The sequence below is a fragment of the Amblyraja radiata genome, chromosome 5 (assembly GCF_010909765.2).
Source record: "Amblyraja radiata isolate CabotCenter1 chromosome 5, sAmbRad1.1.pri, whole genome shotgun sequence".
NCBI classification, from domain to species: Eukaryota; Metazoa; Chordata; class Chondrichthyes; order Rajiformes; family Rajidae; genus Amblyraja; species Amblyraja radiata.
In genome coordinates, this window is record NC_045960.1 from 104009792 (window position 1) to 104025189 (window position 15398).

The following is a 15398-nucleotide window of genomic DNA, read 5'->3' on the forward strand; positions in this document are numbered from 1 at the left end:
GGCTGAAGGGCCTGTTTCCACACTGTATCTCTAAAGTCTAATGTCATTCATTCATTTATTATTTGCAAAGAAAATTTAAAAGACGTACAGGTTTGTAGGTTAATTGGGTTGGTATCAATGTAAAATTGTCCCCTGTGTGTATCGGTTAGTGTTAGTGTGCGGGGATCGTTGGTCGGTGCGGGCTCGGTAGGCTGAAGGGCCTGTTTCCGCGCTGTTTCTTTAATGTAAATTAAACTAAAAATGTGTTCCGCAAATAAGAGGTGCCTTAGACCTCTTATTGATACTTTGTGCGGTCGTACAATAACCAGTGCTAGAATGCAAGCCCATGGGCTGTGAGTTATGGCCTCAGTTAACTTGATGAAGGGCAAGTAATGCTACCTACAGATTGATCAGTCCCCAAGGTCTGCTTGAGGAACTAACTGGTGGCATTGAACCCGACAAAGTCTTCCTGCCAGTAATACATTTTCCAGACTTCACTTCTGAAAAAAGCTCAAGTATAAGTAAAAGCCCACTCCGACTCCTTGGGAACGAGGTATTAAATTCACAAATGAAGCATGCTGTAAAGTTTTCTGAGACAAACTTTAAACTTGATCTTAAATGTTTGACTTCAGCAATATCAAGAGTCAAGAATGTTTTATTGTCATATGTCCCGGGTAGAACTACAGTACTACAGAATATGTAAAGATAAGCCCTCCAGCCATCAGGCTATTAAACATTACCATTGCTATTCTTGCACTATTATTGTTGTTTGTATCTTATGTGTGCGTGTATATATATACACACATGCATACATAAAAACAAAGAGACCCTTCTTCAGGAGACCCTTCCACAGTGATGAATGCTGTGGTGGATGTTTGTGTAAATTTTTTATTGTGGTTGTGTTCTTTATTATTGTACCGCTGCTGGCAACCCAAATACCACCGACCTTGGTTGTGTGGCAATTAAATTATATCAATTATATCAAAGTCAGGGGGGAGGGAGATAGAGATATGGAAGGGTAAGGTGTGACAACGAGACATCGAAAGGGGATGAGATCAAAGAAAATGTTGAATAGATCATTGTTGGAAGGAATGGGTGATGTTTCTGGTCCAGATCCATTGAAACGTCACCCATTCCTTCTCTCCAGAGATGTTGCCTGTCCCGCTGAGTTACTCCAGCATTTTGTGTCTATCTTTGGCTTAAATCAGCATCTGCAGTTCCTTCCTATGCATATATATATATATATATATATACGTGTGTCTGTATATATACACACTGAACTTTGTTTCTTGTTTATTATATTGTTTATAAAGTACTATGTTTACATATTCTGTTGTGCTGCTGTAAGTAAGAATGTCATTGTTCTATCCGGAACATTTGACAATAAAACACTCTTGACTTGACCCCAGTAACATATAATAAACATGATAAAGTTCAGTGTGTGAATATTAGTGCCCATGTCAATTGCCAAGTTTTGATGTGCCAATTGCCAAGTTTTGATGTGTGATGACCTTTGATCGGCAGGAACTGTTAGTTTAGTTTAGAGATACAGCTTGGAAACAGGCCCTTCTGGCCACCGAGTCGGTGTCAAACCATCGATCACCCGTTCACGCTAGTTCCATGTTAAGCCACTTTCTCATTCACTCCCCACCACACGCACATGGGCCAATTAACCTACCGACCCGCATGTCTCTGGGACGCGTGGGAGAACCGGAACACCCGGAGAAAACCCACGTGGTCATAGGGAGAACGTGCAAACCCCACGCAGGCTGCACCTGAGGTCAGATTCGAACCCCGGGTCTCTGGCGCTGTGAGGTAGCAACTCCACCAGCTGCACCACTGTGCCACCCCATTGAAAAAGTTATTGCAGTTTGTTATTTAGCAGTTCCATAGCCAATGTTCAAGCTGGAGAAGGTGCAAAGAAAATTTACGAGGATGTTGCCAGGACTTGAGGGCCTGAACTATAGGGAGAGTTTGAGCAGGCTAAGACTTTATCCCTTGGAGTGCAGCAGGATGAGGGGTGATCTTATAGAGGTGTTTAAGAGCATGAGACAAATAGATTGGGTGAATGCATTGAGTCTTTCACCCAGAGTCGGGGGAGAACCAGAAGCATAGGTTGGTGATCAGGGTGGAAATATTTAACAGGAACTTGAGGGGCATTTTTACACAAAGGGTGGGAGGTATATGGAACGAGCAGCCAGAGGAGGTAGTTGCGGCTGGTGCTATCACAATGTTTCAAAACGTTTGGACAGGTACGTGGACAGGATAGGATTAGAGGGATAGGTCGACCATGGTTGAATGGCGGAGTAGACGATGGGCCGAATGGGCTAATTCTGCTCCAAAAACAGATGAACCCATGAATATGGGCCAAATGCAGCCAGGCGGGATGAGTGTAGATGGGGTAGGTCGGTCGGTGTGGGGAAGTTGTGCCGAAGGGCCTGTTTCAGAGCAGTACAACTGACAATAGACAATAGACAATAGGTGCAGGAGTAGGCCATTTGGCCCTTCAAGCCAGCACCGCCATTCAATGTGCTCATGGCTGATCATCCCCAATCAGTACCCCGTTCCTGCCTTCTCCCCATATCCCCTGACTCCGCTATTTTTAAAAGCCCTATCTAGCTCTCTCTTGAAAGCATCCAGAGAACCTGCCTCCACCGCCCTCTGAGGCAGAGAATTCCACACACTCACAACTCTCTGTGAGAAAAAGTGTTTCCTCGTCTCCGTTCTAAATGGCCTACTCCTTATTCTTAAACTGTGGCCCCTGGTTCTGGACTCCCCCAACATCGGGAACATGGTTGGCTTGGGCTGGTTGTGCCAAAGGGCCTGTTTCCATGCTGTATGACTCTATGACTATCTTCTTCTTGAGTATGGCATGCACAGGGCAAAGTTGTAGGACAACTTGTTCTATTTGATCTTATTTGATTGTGCACGCCGGGTTGATTGCATGCGTCGAAACAGGACGGACCACGTGAAGGTTGCAATCTTCCACCCACCCTAACTGTGTGACTATGATTCTATGTCTCTAATAAGATGCTGTACCATTGTTATACCTCTGCTGATCTACTGACCTGTGCTTCTCTCCTCTTCCTCCACAGAAAGCTGATCTTGCAGTTGCACCCCTCACTATCACCTACGTTCGAGAGAAGGTCATTGACTTCTCAAAGCCATTTATGACCCTGGGAATAAGTATTTTGTACCGAAAGCCCAACGGTACAAACCCTGGCGTTTTCTCCTTCCTGAATCCTCTCTCCCCTGATATCTGGATGTATATTCTGCTGGCTTACTTGGGTGTCAGTTGTGTGCTGTTTGTTATAGCCAGGTAACATGATGCCTTCAGTGAGTTTTGGCAATGCCACTCTGTTTTTGCAAATGTTGTCAAAAGTCACTGATTTTTTTTCTTTCGTTTGATTTTTTTTTCTTTTTTGTCCATCTTTGTTTTAACACCTCTGTGCTGTTTGTCATATCTGTCTTGAGGTTATATATATATACATATATACATATATATATATATATATAAATAATATTTAGAGAAAAAAAAAATCTTGCTAATATCGGGGAGGAAAAGGATATGATTTCAGAAAGCCATTTGCGACTGGGTTTGTGGTGCAGCTAAGTGTGTTAAACCAGCATCTCTCCTTTAGTCGCCCTACTGTGCTGGTGACACTGTGTAAAAGATGAATGCTGTCCGCAAGAAAAATGAAGGCAGTTAATTGAATTTTACACATTACGCTGTTTCACTGCACACATGGACTGAAGCATGGAAAATGTGGTTTCACAGAAAACGTCTTAAGAAAGGCTATTAATTAGTCATAGGTGGGGGTGGGGGGGGGGGGGCTTTTGTGCGGACAGGCACACTAGCAGAGAGGTGGTCGTTTTTTTCATACAGCACTGTGAGTTAGGATAACTAAACGCCCCCCTCTCTCACTGTTACCGACAAATGCTTTTCACCTTGCTTCAAATGCATGTTCTCGGACATGATATCACAGCTGCGGTTAAACACTGCACCCAGCCAGTGCAGCTCAGACCGCATTTTTAAAAGATTGATGCATGCGAGGAGCTGGGATTTGTTTCTATTCCAGAGCAGGAGAGGTGGAGATGTGGGATCTGCACTGAAATGCATCTGCGAGACATTTGCTGGTCTCCCATTTGCCATCAGAGTATTCCCGCTGTAAACAATTACACTGGAGGAGGTCGCGGGGAAAGAGTAGGGATTGCATCTTTAGAATTGCACCTTTAGACTTCAGACTTCCGATTACAGCGCAGTGGGCTGAGCAGGTCTCCATCAGACTTAAAAACAGAAACTTTTGGAGATGTGCATCTTGTGTCTTGGTGGAGAGAGGGTTCCTCTTGCAGAAATATTCACATCTGGTTAGACCTAAGTTATGGCCATGGCATTTTCAGGATGATATCAAGGGCTGAGATATAGAACAGGGAGGAGGAAGGTGGGACGGGAGCTCTACAGAGAAGTAGGGGGAGTTCTCTTTAGAACTGAGGCATTTAAGGGAAGATTTATCAGAGGTGTTCAATAGCATAAAGAGAGTTCAGTGTTTCCATTAGTAACAATGTCAGCAACAAGGGACACAGATTTAAGCTGATCATTTTTTTAAAATAAATTGTTGTAAACTTGAGGCCGTTACCTTTAGGTTAGCTTTAATTTATTGTCACGTGTACCGAGGTACAGTGTAAAAGCCGTTGTTGCGTGCTAACCAGTCAGCGGAAAGACAACGCATGATGACAATCGAGCCATTTACAGTGTACAGATACATGATCAAGGAATAACGTTTAGTGCAAGGTAAAGCCAGCAAAGTCCGATCAAAGATAGTCCGAGGGTCACCAAAGAGGTAGATAGTAGTTCAGCACTGCTCTCTGGTTGTGGTAGGATGATTCAGTTGCCTATTAACAGCTGGGGAGAAACTGTCCCCGAATCTGGAGGTGTTCGTTTCCACACTTCTCTGTGAAGAGATTCACGTTCATATTATCATTGTTGACTGCATTTTTGCAAAGTCGTGTGTGAGACAGAATCAGCTGAACTGAAGAAGGTTCTCGACCCGAAACGTCACCTAGTCTTTCGCTCCATAGATGCTGCTTCACCCGCTGAGTTTCTCCAGCATTTTTGTCTACCAGCGGAATGAACCGATCTTTTTGCCAATCGAGAGAGAGAGAGCGAGAGAGAGAGAGAGAGAGAGAGAGAGAGAGAGAGAGAGAGAGAGAGAGAGAGAGAGAGAGAGAGAGAGTTCCGTTTTGGGCACCGTGTGATAGGAAAGATGAGTTTCAGTCAAGCTGGAAAGGGTGCAGAGAAGATAGACACAAAAAGCTGGAGTAACTCAGCGGGACAGGCAGCATCTCTGGAGAGAAGGAATGGGTGACGTTTCGGGTCGAGACCCTTCCTCAGACGGCGCAGAGTTGATTTACCAGGACTTTGTCCAGGACTCGAGGGCTTGAGCTGTACGGGGAGGTTGAGCAGGCTAGCATTCTATTCCTTAGTGTGCAGGAGGATGAAGGGTGACCTTACAGAAGTGTACAAAAATGGTGAGAGACATGGATGGGGGTAAGCACACAAAGTCTCTTGCCAAGAGTAGTGGAATTGAAAGCCAGAGGAGATATGTTTAAGGTGAGGGGGGAAAGGGGAAAGAAACCTGAGGCACAGAATAGGGGTTAGAGGGATATGGGCCAAACGCAGGCATGTTGGCCTAGTGTAGATGGGCATGTTGGTCAGGGTTGGGGGACAAGCAAAGCTTATGGATATGAAACTATTGTTAGTGTGGAGGATTAAAGTTACATAGAATTTGAAGCAGAGGGTCAGGACCTTCAGCCCATCAGCCATACTAGTGAACAAGACCCGACCCGAAACGTCACCTATTCCTTTTCTCCAGAGATGTTGCCTGACCCGCTGAGTTACTCCGGCTTTTTGTGTTTATCTTCGATGTAAACCAGCATCTGCAGTTCCTTCCTTCCTGCGCTCCTAGCCATACTAGCCTGCCCCCACTCTACATTCATGCTCTTTTATTTTCAGAATGTGCGTATTTGCGAAAGTGTTCGCCACGGACTTGAAGGGCCGAGATGGCCTGTTTTCCGTGCTGTAATTGTTATATGGTTATATTATGTGGTTATATTTAGGCACTGCAATTCTTCAGTGAAGGCAGGCACTCCGGGACTGAAACCTACCAGCACTGATATCTTTCCAAGTCATGATGGTGGTTGACTTGGTGGGGGGTCCCTTAGATTAGCGGGAAAGATGGTGGGTTTGCAAGGCAACGTTGAAGATAGGCAACTGCGGTACATCTTGTCATTTGATGGCATGTACAATGCACAGTAGAGGTGAGAATGTGTGTTGAGGTTAGACAATGAGGTACCAAGCAGTCAGGTAGACGTCTTCAATGTGTTTAGCTTCTTGAGAGTCATTGGAGCTCATCCAGGCAAGTAGAGAGTATTCAATCACACTCCTGATAAGTTCACAAGTTCATAAGTTGTATGAGCAGAATTAGGCCATTTAGCCCATCAAGTCTACTCCACCATTCAATCTCAACCCCATTCTCCCGTCCTCTCCCCATAACCTGTGACACCATTACTAATCAATCTATCAATGTGATATCCATTTACTTGGCCTCCACAGCCATCTGTGGCAAAGATTCCACAGATTCCATCACCTTCTGACTAAAGAAATTCCTTCTCGTCTCCTTCCTAAAGGAACGTCCTTTAATTCTGAGGCTGTGACGTCTAGTCCTAGAATCTCCCACTAGTGGAAACATCCTCTCCGCATCCACTCTCTCCAAGCCGTTCAGTATTCGGAACGTTTCAATGAGGTCCCCCCTCATTCTTCTAAACTCCAGCGAGTACAGGCCCAGTGCCGACAAACGCTCATCATATGTTAACCCACACATTCCTGGCATCATTCTAGTAAACCTCCTATGGACCCTCTCCAGGGCCAGCACATCCTTCCTCAGATTTGGGGCCCAAAATTGCTCACAGGGTCAGGAAGGCCTGTCGCTGGTCCATTCTGATCCATTCTGGTGAGCTTTAGACCAATGTGGCTGATCTAACTGCCCCCTGGCTGGCCCCTAGAATGTTAATGAGAGATATTTGATGGTGATAATGCCTTTGAATATCAAGGTCGGTTGTTAAGAGAGTCTCTCTTCTTGGAGATAGCCAGTGCATGGCATGCGTTTTAATTTCTCCATATCAACCCCTGCCTTGTTGTTGTCCAGGTCGTAAGGTCAAAAGGATCATAAGTGATAGGAGTGGAATTAGGCCTATTCGGCCCATCAAGTCTACCCCGCCATTCAATCATGGCTGGTCTATCTCTCCCTCCTAACCCCATTCTCCTGCCTTCTCCCCGTAACCTCTGACACGCGTACTAATCAAGAATCTATCTTATCTATGCCATAAAAATATCCACTGACTTGGCCTCCACAGCCTTCTGTGGTGAATGAGTTCCACAGATTCACCACCCTCTGACTAAAGACATTTCTCCTCATCTCCTTCCTAAAGAGACGTTCTTTAATTCTAAGGCTGTGACCTCTAGTCCTAGACTCTCCCACCGCATATAGGCACTGACTGGTTCATTTGCTGCGGAGTTGAAAAAGGAATTGTGGCCATTAAGCTTATGATGGAAGGTACGGCATTGATGCAGCAGTTGAAGATGGCTGGGCCGAGGATACTGCACTGAGGAACTCCTGCAGTGTTGCCTTGGGTCTGGGAAGATCGAAGCACAATGTCAAGCCACAGCCACCCTCCTTTGTGTGAGATATGATTCCAAGATTCTGAATTAGACTCGAGAAACAGACCCTTCGTCCCACCGAGTCAGTGCCGGGCAGCGATCCCCGCACACTGACACTATCCGATACACACTAGGGACAATTTACAATTTTACCCAAGCCAATTAACATAGAAAGCTGTACGACTTTGGACTGTGAGGGGATACTGGGGAACCTGGAGAAAACCCACATGGTCAAGGGGAGAATGTCCAAATAGCAATCAGGCAGAGCCTATTGAACTGTAGCCTGAATCGAACACATATTTGCATTTCATTTCTGTTTGCGATAAACAATTATATATGTGGCTATTTCAATCTGAATACATGCAAAGATAGGTGTCAGAACACAATGATTATTTTCGTCACTTAAGCCGTTCCTACCAAGGTTTCTTTCTTCCGTTTATGTTTCTCACTGGGGCTGATCTTTTTTCCCTTTGCGCCCTTCCTTATCGCTGTTAGGTATCGCTCGTTGCACTACTCTGGCAGCAAGTCACCCTTGTCCCCAGTCGTCAGGGATACGGAAGAAAAGGTGCCATGTTTGACCGAGTGGCTTTTTTCTTGCTGAATTAGCAAATCTGGTATCCTTGCAAGTTGTATCAGCAAGGACCAGTCTGCTTATCGCACAGCACATTCATCCTGGAGTCAATTGTTGCTCAGCCATGCGAAACAGCTCACCATAAATCTGTTGCTTCTCATTCATGAGAATCTGTCAGCATCCAGGTTTCCTGTCGCATCCCGTACTGGAAGGTTTCATTGAAGAGACGGAGCCTACTTGCTTTCCCAGCCACTATATTCTAATTTTGTCCTCGTAACATAGGGTTCACTTCTTTATTTTAGTTTAGTTTAGCGACACAGTGCGGAAACACCGAGTCCGCGCCGACTGGCGATCCCCGCACACGGGACAATTTACACTTATGCCAAATTAATTAACCTGCACACCTGTACGTCTTTGGAGTGTGGGAGGAAACCGAAGATCTCAGAGAAAACCCACGCAGTCACGGGGAGAACGTACAAACTCTGTATAGACAGCACCTGTAGTCGGGATCGAACCCGGGTCTCCAGCGTTGCAAGGCGCTCTAAGGTAGCAACTCTACTCCTGCGCCACCGTGCCGTTATCCGTTCCCTCGTTTGCAGACTGGCGACTTACACATTTTCTAATGCACGCCTACAAAATAGCAAATAAGATTTGATTATTTAAGTCATTGTCACTGAACGAATATGTTATTCTGCTCGACAAGTGAAGATTTAGACTTGCTTATGTTAAAAACCATTGCAATATTAAATCTCCAGCAAGTCCATTCAGTAAAGATACGAACAAGATCTTGGCTGTAACTCTGCATAAATGTTTCCATTCCAGCCCATTATATTTAGTTTTAGTTTAGCTTTTAACTTTGGACATATTGCATGGCCCTTCCACATACACTAGCCCTTCTCCATACACTAGCACTATCCTGCACTCTACGGACACTTTTTACTGAAGCCAATTAACCTACAACCCTGAAGTCAAGTCAAGTTTATTTGTCACATACGCATACGTGACGTGCTGTGAAATGAAAAGTGGCAATGCTTGCAGATTGTGCAAAAAAACACCTACAAAACAGGATAGAACAGAATCAATAATTACATATGTGTGAGAAACAAAATAGCAATTTTAAAAAGACACAACACAACAGTAAATTGGTACGGTAAGTTAGTCCCTGGTGAGATAAGAGTTTACAGTCCTAATGGCCTCTGGGAAGAAATGCCTTCTCATCCTCTCTGTATTCACAGCATGACAGCGGAGGCGTCTGCCTGACCGTAGCAGCTGGAACAGTCTGTTGCTGGGGTGGATGCAGTCGCCCATGACCTTGTTGGCTCTGGGTTTTGCACCTTCTGATGTATAGTTCCTGCAGAAGAGCGAGTGTAGTTCCCATAGTGCGTTCGGTCCGAACGCACTACTCTCTGCAGAGCCTTCTTGTCCTGGGCTAGAGCAATTCCCAAACCAGATTGTGATGTTTCCGGACAAGATGCTTTCTACAGCCGCTGATTAGAAGCACTGGAGGATCCTCGGAGACACTCGGAATTTCCTCAGCTGCCTGAGGTGGTAAAGGCGCTGCCTTGCCTTACTCACCAGTGTGGCAGTGTGTGATGTCCATGTCAGATCCTCTGAGATGTGGACTCCCAGGTATTTAAAGCAGCTCACCCTATCCACAGTATCCCCATTTATCTTCAGTGGCGAGTACGTCCTCGGATGTTGTGCCCTTCTAAAGTCCACGATCAGCTCCTTAGTTTTTTTGACATTCAAGAGGAGGCTGTTGTCCTGACACCAGAATGCCAGATCAGCCACCTCTTCCCGGTAGGCCTTCTCATTATTATCGGTGATCCGGCCCACCACCACAGTGTCATCAGCACATGTATGTGTTTACATGTTCCCGATGTTGGGGAAGTCCAGAACAAGGGGTCACAGTTTAAGGATAAGGGGGAAATCTTTTAGGACTGAGATGAGAAAAATAAATTTCACACAGTGAGTGGTGAATCTGTGGAATTCTCTGCCACAGAAGGTAGTTGAGGCCAGTTCATTGGCTGTATTTAAGAGGGAGTTAGATGTGGCCCCTGTGGCTAAAGGGATCAGGGGGTATGGAGAGAAGGCAGGTACAGGATACTGAGTTGGATGATCAGCCATGATCGTATTGAATGGCGGTGCAGGCTCGAAGGGCCGAATGGCCTACTCCTGCACCTATTTTCTATGTTTCTATGTTTACACTTGTACCAACCGCCCTCGGGCTCCTCCTCTTCCCCTTTTTCCTTCTTTCTTTCCCCACCCCCCATCAGTCTGAAGAAGGGTTTCGGCCCGAAACGTCGCCTATTTCCTTCGCTCCATAGATGCTGCTGCACCCGCTGAGTTCCTCCAGCAATTTTGTGAACCTACAAACCTCTATGTGTTTGGAGTGTGGGAGGAAACCAGAGCACAAGGAGAAAACCCACGCAGGTCACGGGGAGAACGTACAAACTCTGTACAGACAGCACCCGCAGTTGGGATCAAACCCAGGTCTCGGGTGCGGTGAGGCAACAACTCTACCGCTGAGCCACCGTGCCTCCCTTGTTTACCAGATTGCTAATTGTAATTGTCATTCTGGTAATTGTTGGCAGAGTTACCCAGATCCTGATTCAAAAAATGCTCTCTATAAATTATAATACTTCCTTTAATTGGGTTTGGAATGTACTTGGATGCCAGGAATTGGAGAAAAGGTGAAACTGAAACGTTAAGCCCAGGTAGTTTAAAATTTTATATTTTACTGGTCAGTGACTCATCTCCTTTTTCCAGGCAGGTCAACTCTGAACTAGGCAGTTGTTAAATGAGGACGAGTTGTCACACTTCACCTTTGGAGAGCATCAATAATTTTAATCCAGCTTTGGGTTGGAACTAATTCTCAGTTGTTCTTGGCAGAATATATCTGTTTGTTTTTTTTATAAAAAATCTTTTTGTTAGTCTTTGGGCAAAGTCAGCATTTAATGTTTCTCCTGATATTAAGTAAGGAATTAAAAAGTCCTCAAATGTTGTACTTTCTTGAAATATTGAACGGTTCAGTATCTCATTATATGTAAATTTAGCGACTTATATTAGATTTATTTAAGTGGTTTTCAGTTTAATTTCTAACCTGTCAGGAAAAAGAATCTTAATAGTGCTGCTGCAAATACTTAAATGCAAAATGTTGTAGTGGGCGGCATGGTGGTGCAACAGTAGACCTACTGCCTCACAGTGTCAGAGATCCGGGTTTTGATCCCGACTACGAGTGGTCGCTTTACGGAGTTTGTACGTTCTCCCTGTGACCTACCTGGGTTTTCTCCGAGATTGGAATCAAGGGATATGGGGAGAAAGCAGGAACGGGGTACTGACTTTGGATGATCAGCCATGATAATTTTTCACCCAGAGAGTGATGTATCTGTGGAATTCTCTGCCACAGAAGGCAGTGGAGGCCAATTCACTGGGTGGATTCAAGAGAGAGTTAGATGTAGCTCTTGGGGCTAGCAGAATCAAGGGGTAAGGGGATAAAGCAGGAAGGGGGTACTGATTGTGGATGATCAGCCATGATCATATTGAATGGCGGTGCTGGCTCGAAGGGCCGAATGGCCTATTCCTCCACTTTTTGTCCATGTTTCTATCTTCGATGTAATCCCACACTCCAAACACATACATATTTGTAGATTAATTGGCTTTGTATAACTGCAAATTGTCCCCAGTGTGTGTAAGATAGTTTTGGTGTGCGGGGATCGCTGGTCGGTGCCGACTCGGCGGGCCAAAGGTCCTGTTTCCGCACACTATCCATAAACTAAACTGAACTGATGGACTATTTTTGTAGCATCACACAATAGAGCGCTTTATAAAGCAGTTTTAGAGTTAATATTTGACAGAAGAAATATCTACTTCATCTTGTGTGAGGATGTCAGGCTGTTTCCCCCCCAAGGACAGTTGTGTCCTGATGGATTTTCACAACACTTTGACAAAGAGATGATGGCACTTTTAGATAATGGTTTTCTATCGCCAGTTGAGACGAAAGATTTCAGATTTCCAACTTGCCACGAGGGGATCCAAACACACTTTTCTTCCGAGACTTTTAATTCAGACCCCAGGATCACTAATGCAGCAATAAAAAAACCTGGTGACCTACGGTGGTACAGCGGTAGAGTTGCTGCCTCACAGCGCCAGAGACCTGGGTTCGATCCTGACTATGGGTGCTGGCTGTACGGAGTTTGCACATTCTCCCCGTGACCTGCGTGGGTTTTCACCGGGTGCTCTAATTTCTTCCCACGCTGCAAAGACGTACAGGTTTGTAAGCTAATTGGCTTGGTGTAATTGTAAATTGTCCCCAGTGTGTGTAGGATAGTGTTAGTGTGCGGCGATCACTGGTCGGGGTGGACTCGGTGGGCCTAAGGACCTATTCCCATGCTGTATCTCTAAACTAAACTAAACCATTTGAGCCTTTTCATTTGCCCTAGCTGAACATGCACTAAATTTCTGAAATAAGGAAGGAATGTAATGACATCCTTAAATCTTGTACTCTCTTGAAATATTGGATTGCTCAGAATCTTATTATACATAAATTTTACAAATTATGTTAGATTTTAGATTTTAAGTGGCATTCAGTTTAAGTTCCAACCTATTAGAACATGCTGCAGCTGCTCATGTGGACATTACCATCAATTCCTGTTTTAGGGATCAGCTAATCACTAGTCCTTTCCTACTGACTCTTCCTCTTCAAGAAGCTGAAAGCAAAAAAACTGTGGATGTTGAAAATCTGCAATAAAAATAGAGAATTGTGGAACTTGCAAGCAGACATAAATGGCCAAGGGAGATATAGAGTTAACCTTTCATCAGACCCAAGAAAAGTCAAACAGCTTGCAAAGTGGAGGGGCATGGAGAGAAAACACACTAGAATGTCCATGATCTACAGGGAGAGGTTGTGAAGCCTAGGACATTATTCCTTGAAGTGATTCTTGATTAGTACGGGTGTCGTGGGGTTATGGGGAAAAGGCAGGAGAATGGGGTTGAGAGGGAGAGATAGATCAGCCATGTTCGAATTAGACTTGATGGGCTGAATGGCCTAATCCTATTCCTATCACTTATGATCTTATGAGTGCAAGAGGCCAAAGGGTGATCTTATAGAGAAGTTTAAGATCATGAGAGGAATTATTAGGGTGAATGCACAGTCTTTTACTTAGAGTTGTGGAATCAAGAACCAGAGGACATTGGAGAGGGGAGAGATTTAATAGGAACCTGAGTGGCAACATTTTCACGCAGAGGGTGGTGGGTATACGGTATGACCTACCAGAGAAAGATACATTTGAGGCAGGTACAATAACATTTCAAAGAGGATAGACACAAAATGCGAAAATGTGAAAGTTGAATTGGTAGCAAGGAAGGCGAATGCAATGATATCATTTATTTAGTGAGGGCCACAATTCAAAAAAAGGGATTGAATGCTAAGGCTTTATGAGGCGCTGGTCAGATCGCATTTGGAGCACTGTGAGCAGTTATGGACCTCATATCTGAGGAAGGATGTGCTGGCTCTGGAGAGGGTCCAGAGGAGGTTTACAAGAATGATCGCAGGAATGAGTGGGTTAACATATGATGAGCGTTTGATGGCACGGGGCCTGTACTCGCTGGAGTTCAGAAGGTTGAGGGGTCACATCATTGAAACTTACCAAACAGTGAAAGGCCTTATTCTGCTCTCAGAACTTATGAACTTATAAGGCTTGAAGGGTCTCCACCCGCAACGTTGCCTATTTCCTTCGCTCCATAGATGCTGCCTCACCCGCTGAGTTTCTCCAGCATTTTTGTCTACCTTCGATTTTCCAGCATCTGCAGTTCCCTCATAAACTTATAAGGCTTAGTGACTGGAAAGCTGTAGTCTCTGAGGATCCACTGTACTAGATTTCTCACGTCAAGTCAAGTTTATTCGTCACATACGCATACGAGATGAGCAGTGAAATGAAATGTGGCCATGCTTACGGATTGTGCAAAAAAAACTACAAAACAGAATGGAACAGAATCAGTAATTACAATTATTTGTGGGGGGAAAAAAGAAAAAAGAGCAATTTTAAATTCTGATGTATAGTTCCTGCAGGGGGACGAGTGCCTTCATTGTGTTTGGACGTAACTGTACGAGATATGATTAAGAAGCTTGCAGATGAAACCAAAGGTGATCATGGTATGACCATGGTTATCAAAGTAGTGTCAAATTAAATAATTAAAGCAATGCAAAATAAGCAGTAGGATTCAAGGCGTTGCAGAGGATAGAAATGATAGCTAAGAAGGCAGTCCTAATATTTGAAAGGACACAAAGTGCTGGATTAACTCAGAAGGTCAAGGGCCTGACCCACTTGCCGATTTTTTTCGGCGACTGCCGGCATGATTGACTGACGTATCAGGTCACCGAAAATGTCGCAGCGAGACACGGCGTGACGACATATCGACGCGCGGTGTTTCCTCAAGTATCGCAACGTTTTTTTTTGTCGCCGCTGGATTTTGAAAAGATCAAAATGTTTCGGCGACCCTGATACGTCAGTCAATGACGCCGGCAGTCGCCGAAAAAATCGGCAAGTGGGACAGGCCCTTCAGGCAACATCTCTGGAGAACATGTGTAGGAAGGAACTGCAGATGCAGGTTTACACTGAAGATAGACACAAAATGCTGGAGTAACTGACGTTTCGGGTCGAGACCCTTCTTCAGATTGAGAGGAGATGTTGAACATGATGGGAGAACATGCTGTTTGAGTCACTGAGTTACTCCACCACTTTGCATCCTTTTACTCCACAACTTTGCATCTGCAGTTCCTTATTTCCACAGAGCTAATATTCAAATTTATTAGCCAAGGTACAAAGGTTATCAATAGGGATGAGTGGCTCTTTTATGCTCAACATGGACATGAGGGGCCAGGAATTGCTATAATTGTGAATCTGTGAAGGCCATGTAAGCAAAATCACTGCTGCTGTTGGTTAGTTTAGTTCAGTTTAGCTTATTGTCACGTGTACCGAGGTACAGTGAAAAGCTTTTGTTGCGTGCTACACAGTCAGCGGAAAGACAATACATGGTAAACAATCGAGCCTTCCACAGTGTACAGATACCATGCTAAAGGGATTAACGTGAATCCTGTTCAGTGCAAGATAAAGCCAGCAAAGCCCAATC

At 44.7% G+C, this 15398-nt stretch overlaps 1 protein-coding gene across 2 annotated transcripts in view; it reads left to right on the plus strand.

Moving 5' to 3' along the window:
- The window catches only part of grik2 (glutamate ionotropic receptor kainate type subunit 2), a 495196-nt gene that overhangs the window by 383314 nt on the left and 96484 nt on the right, over window positions 1–15398 (plus strand). For both annotated transcript variants that reach the window (XM_033021917.1, XM_033021916.1), the window contains exon 12: window positions 3075–3298. In XM_033021917.1, coding sequence (XP_032877808.1) covers window positions 3075–3298 — 224 coding nt within the window. The remainder of the gene's footprint in view (window positions 1–3074; window positions 3299–15398) is intronic.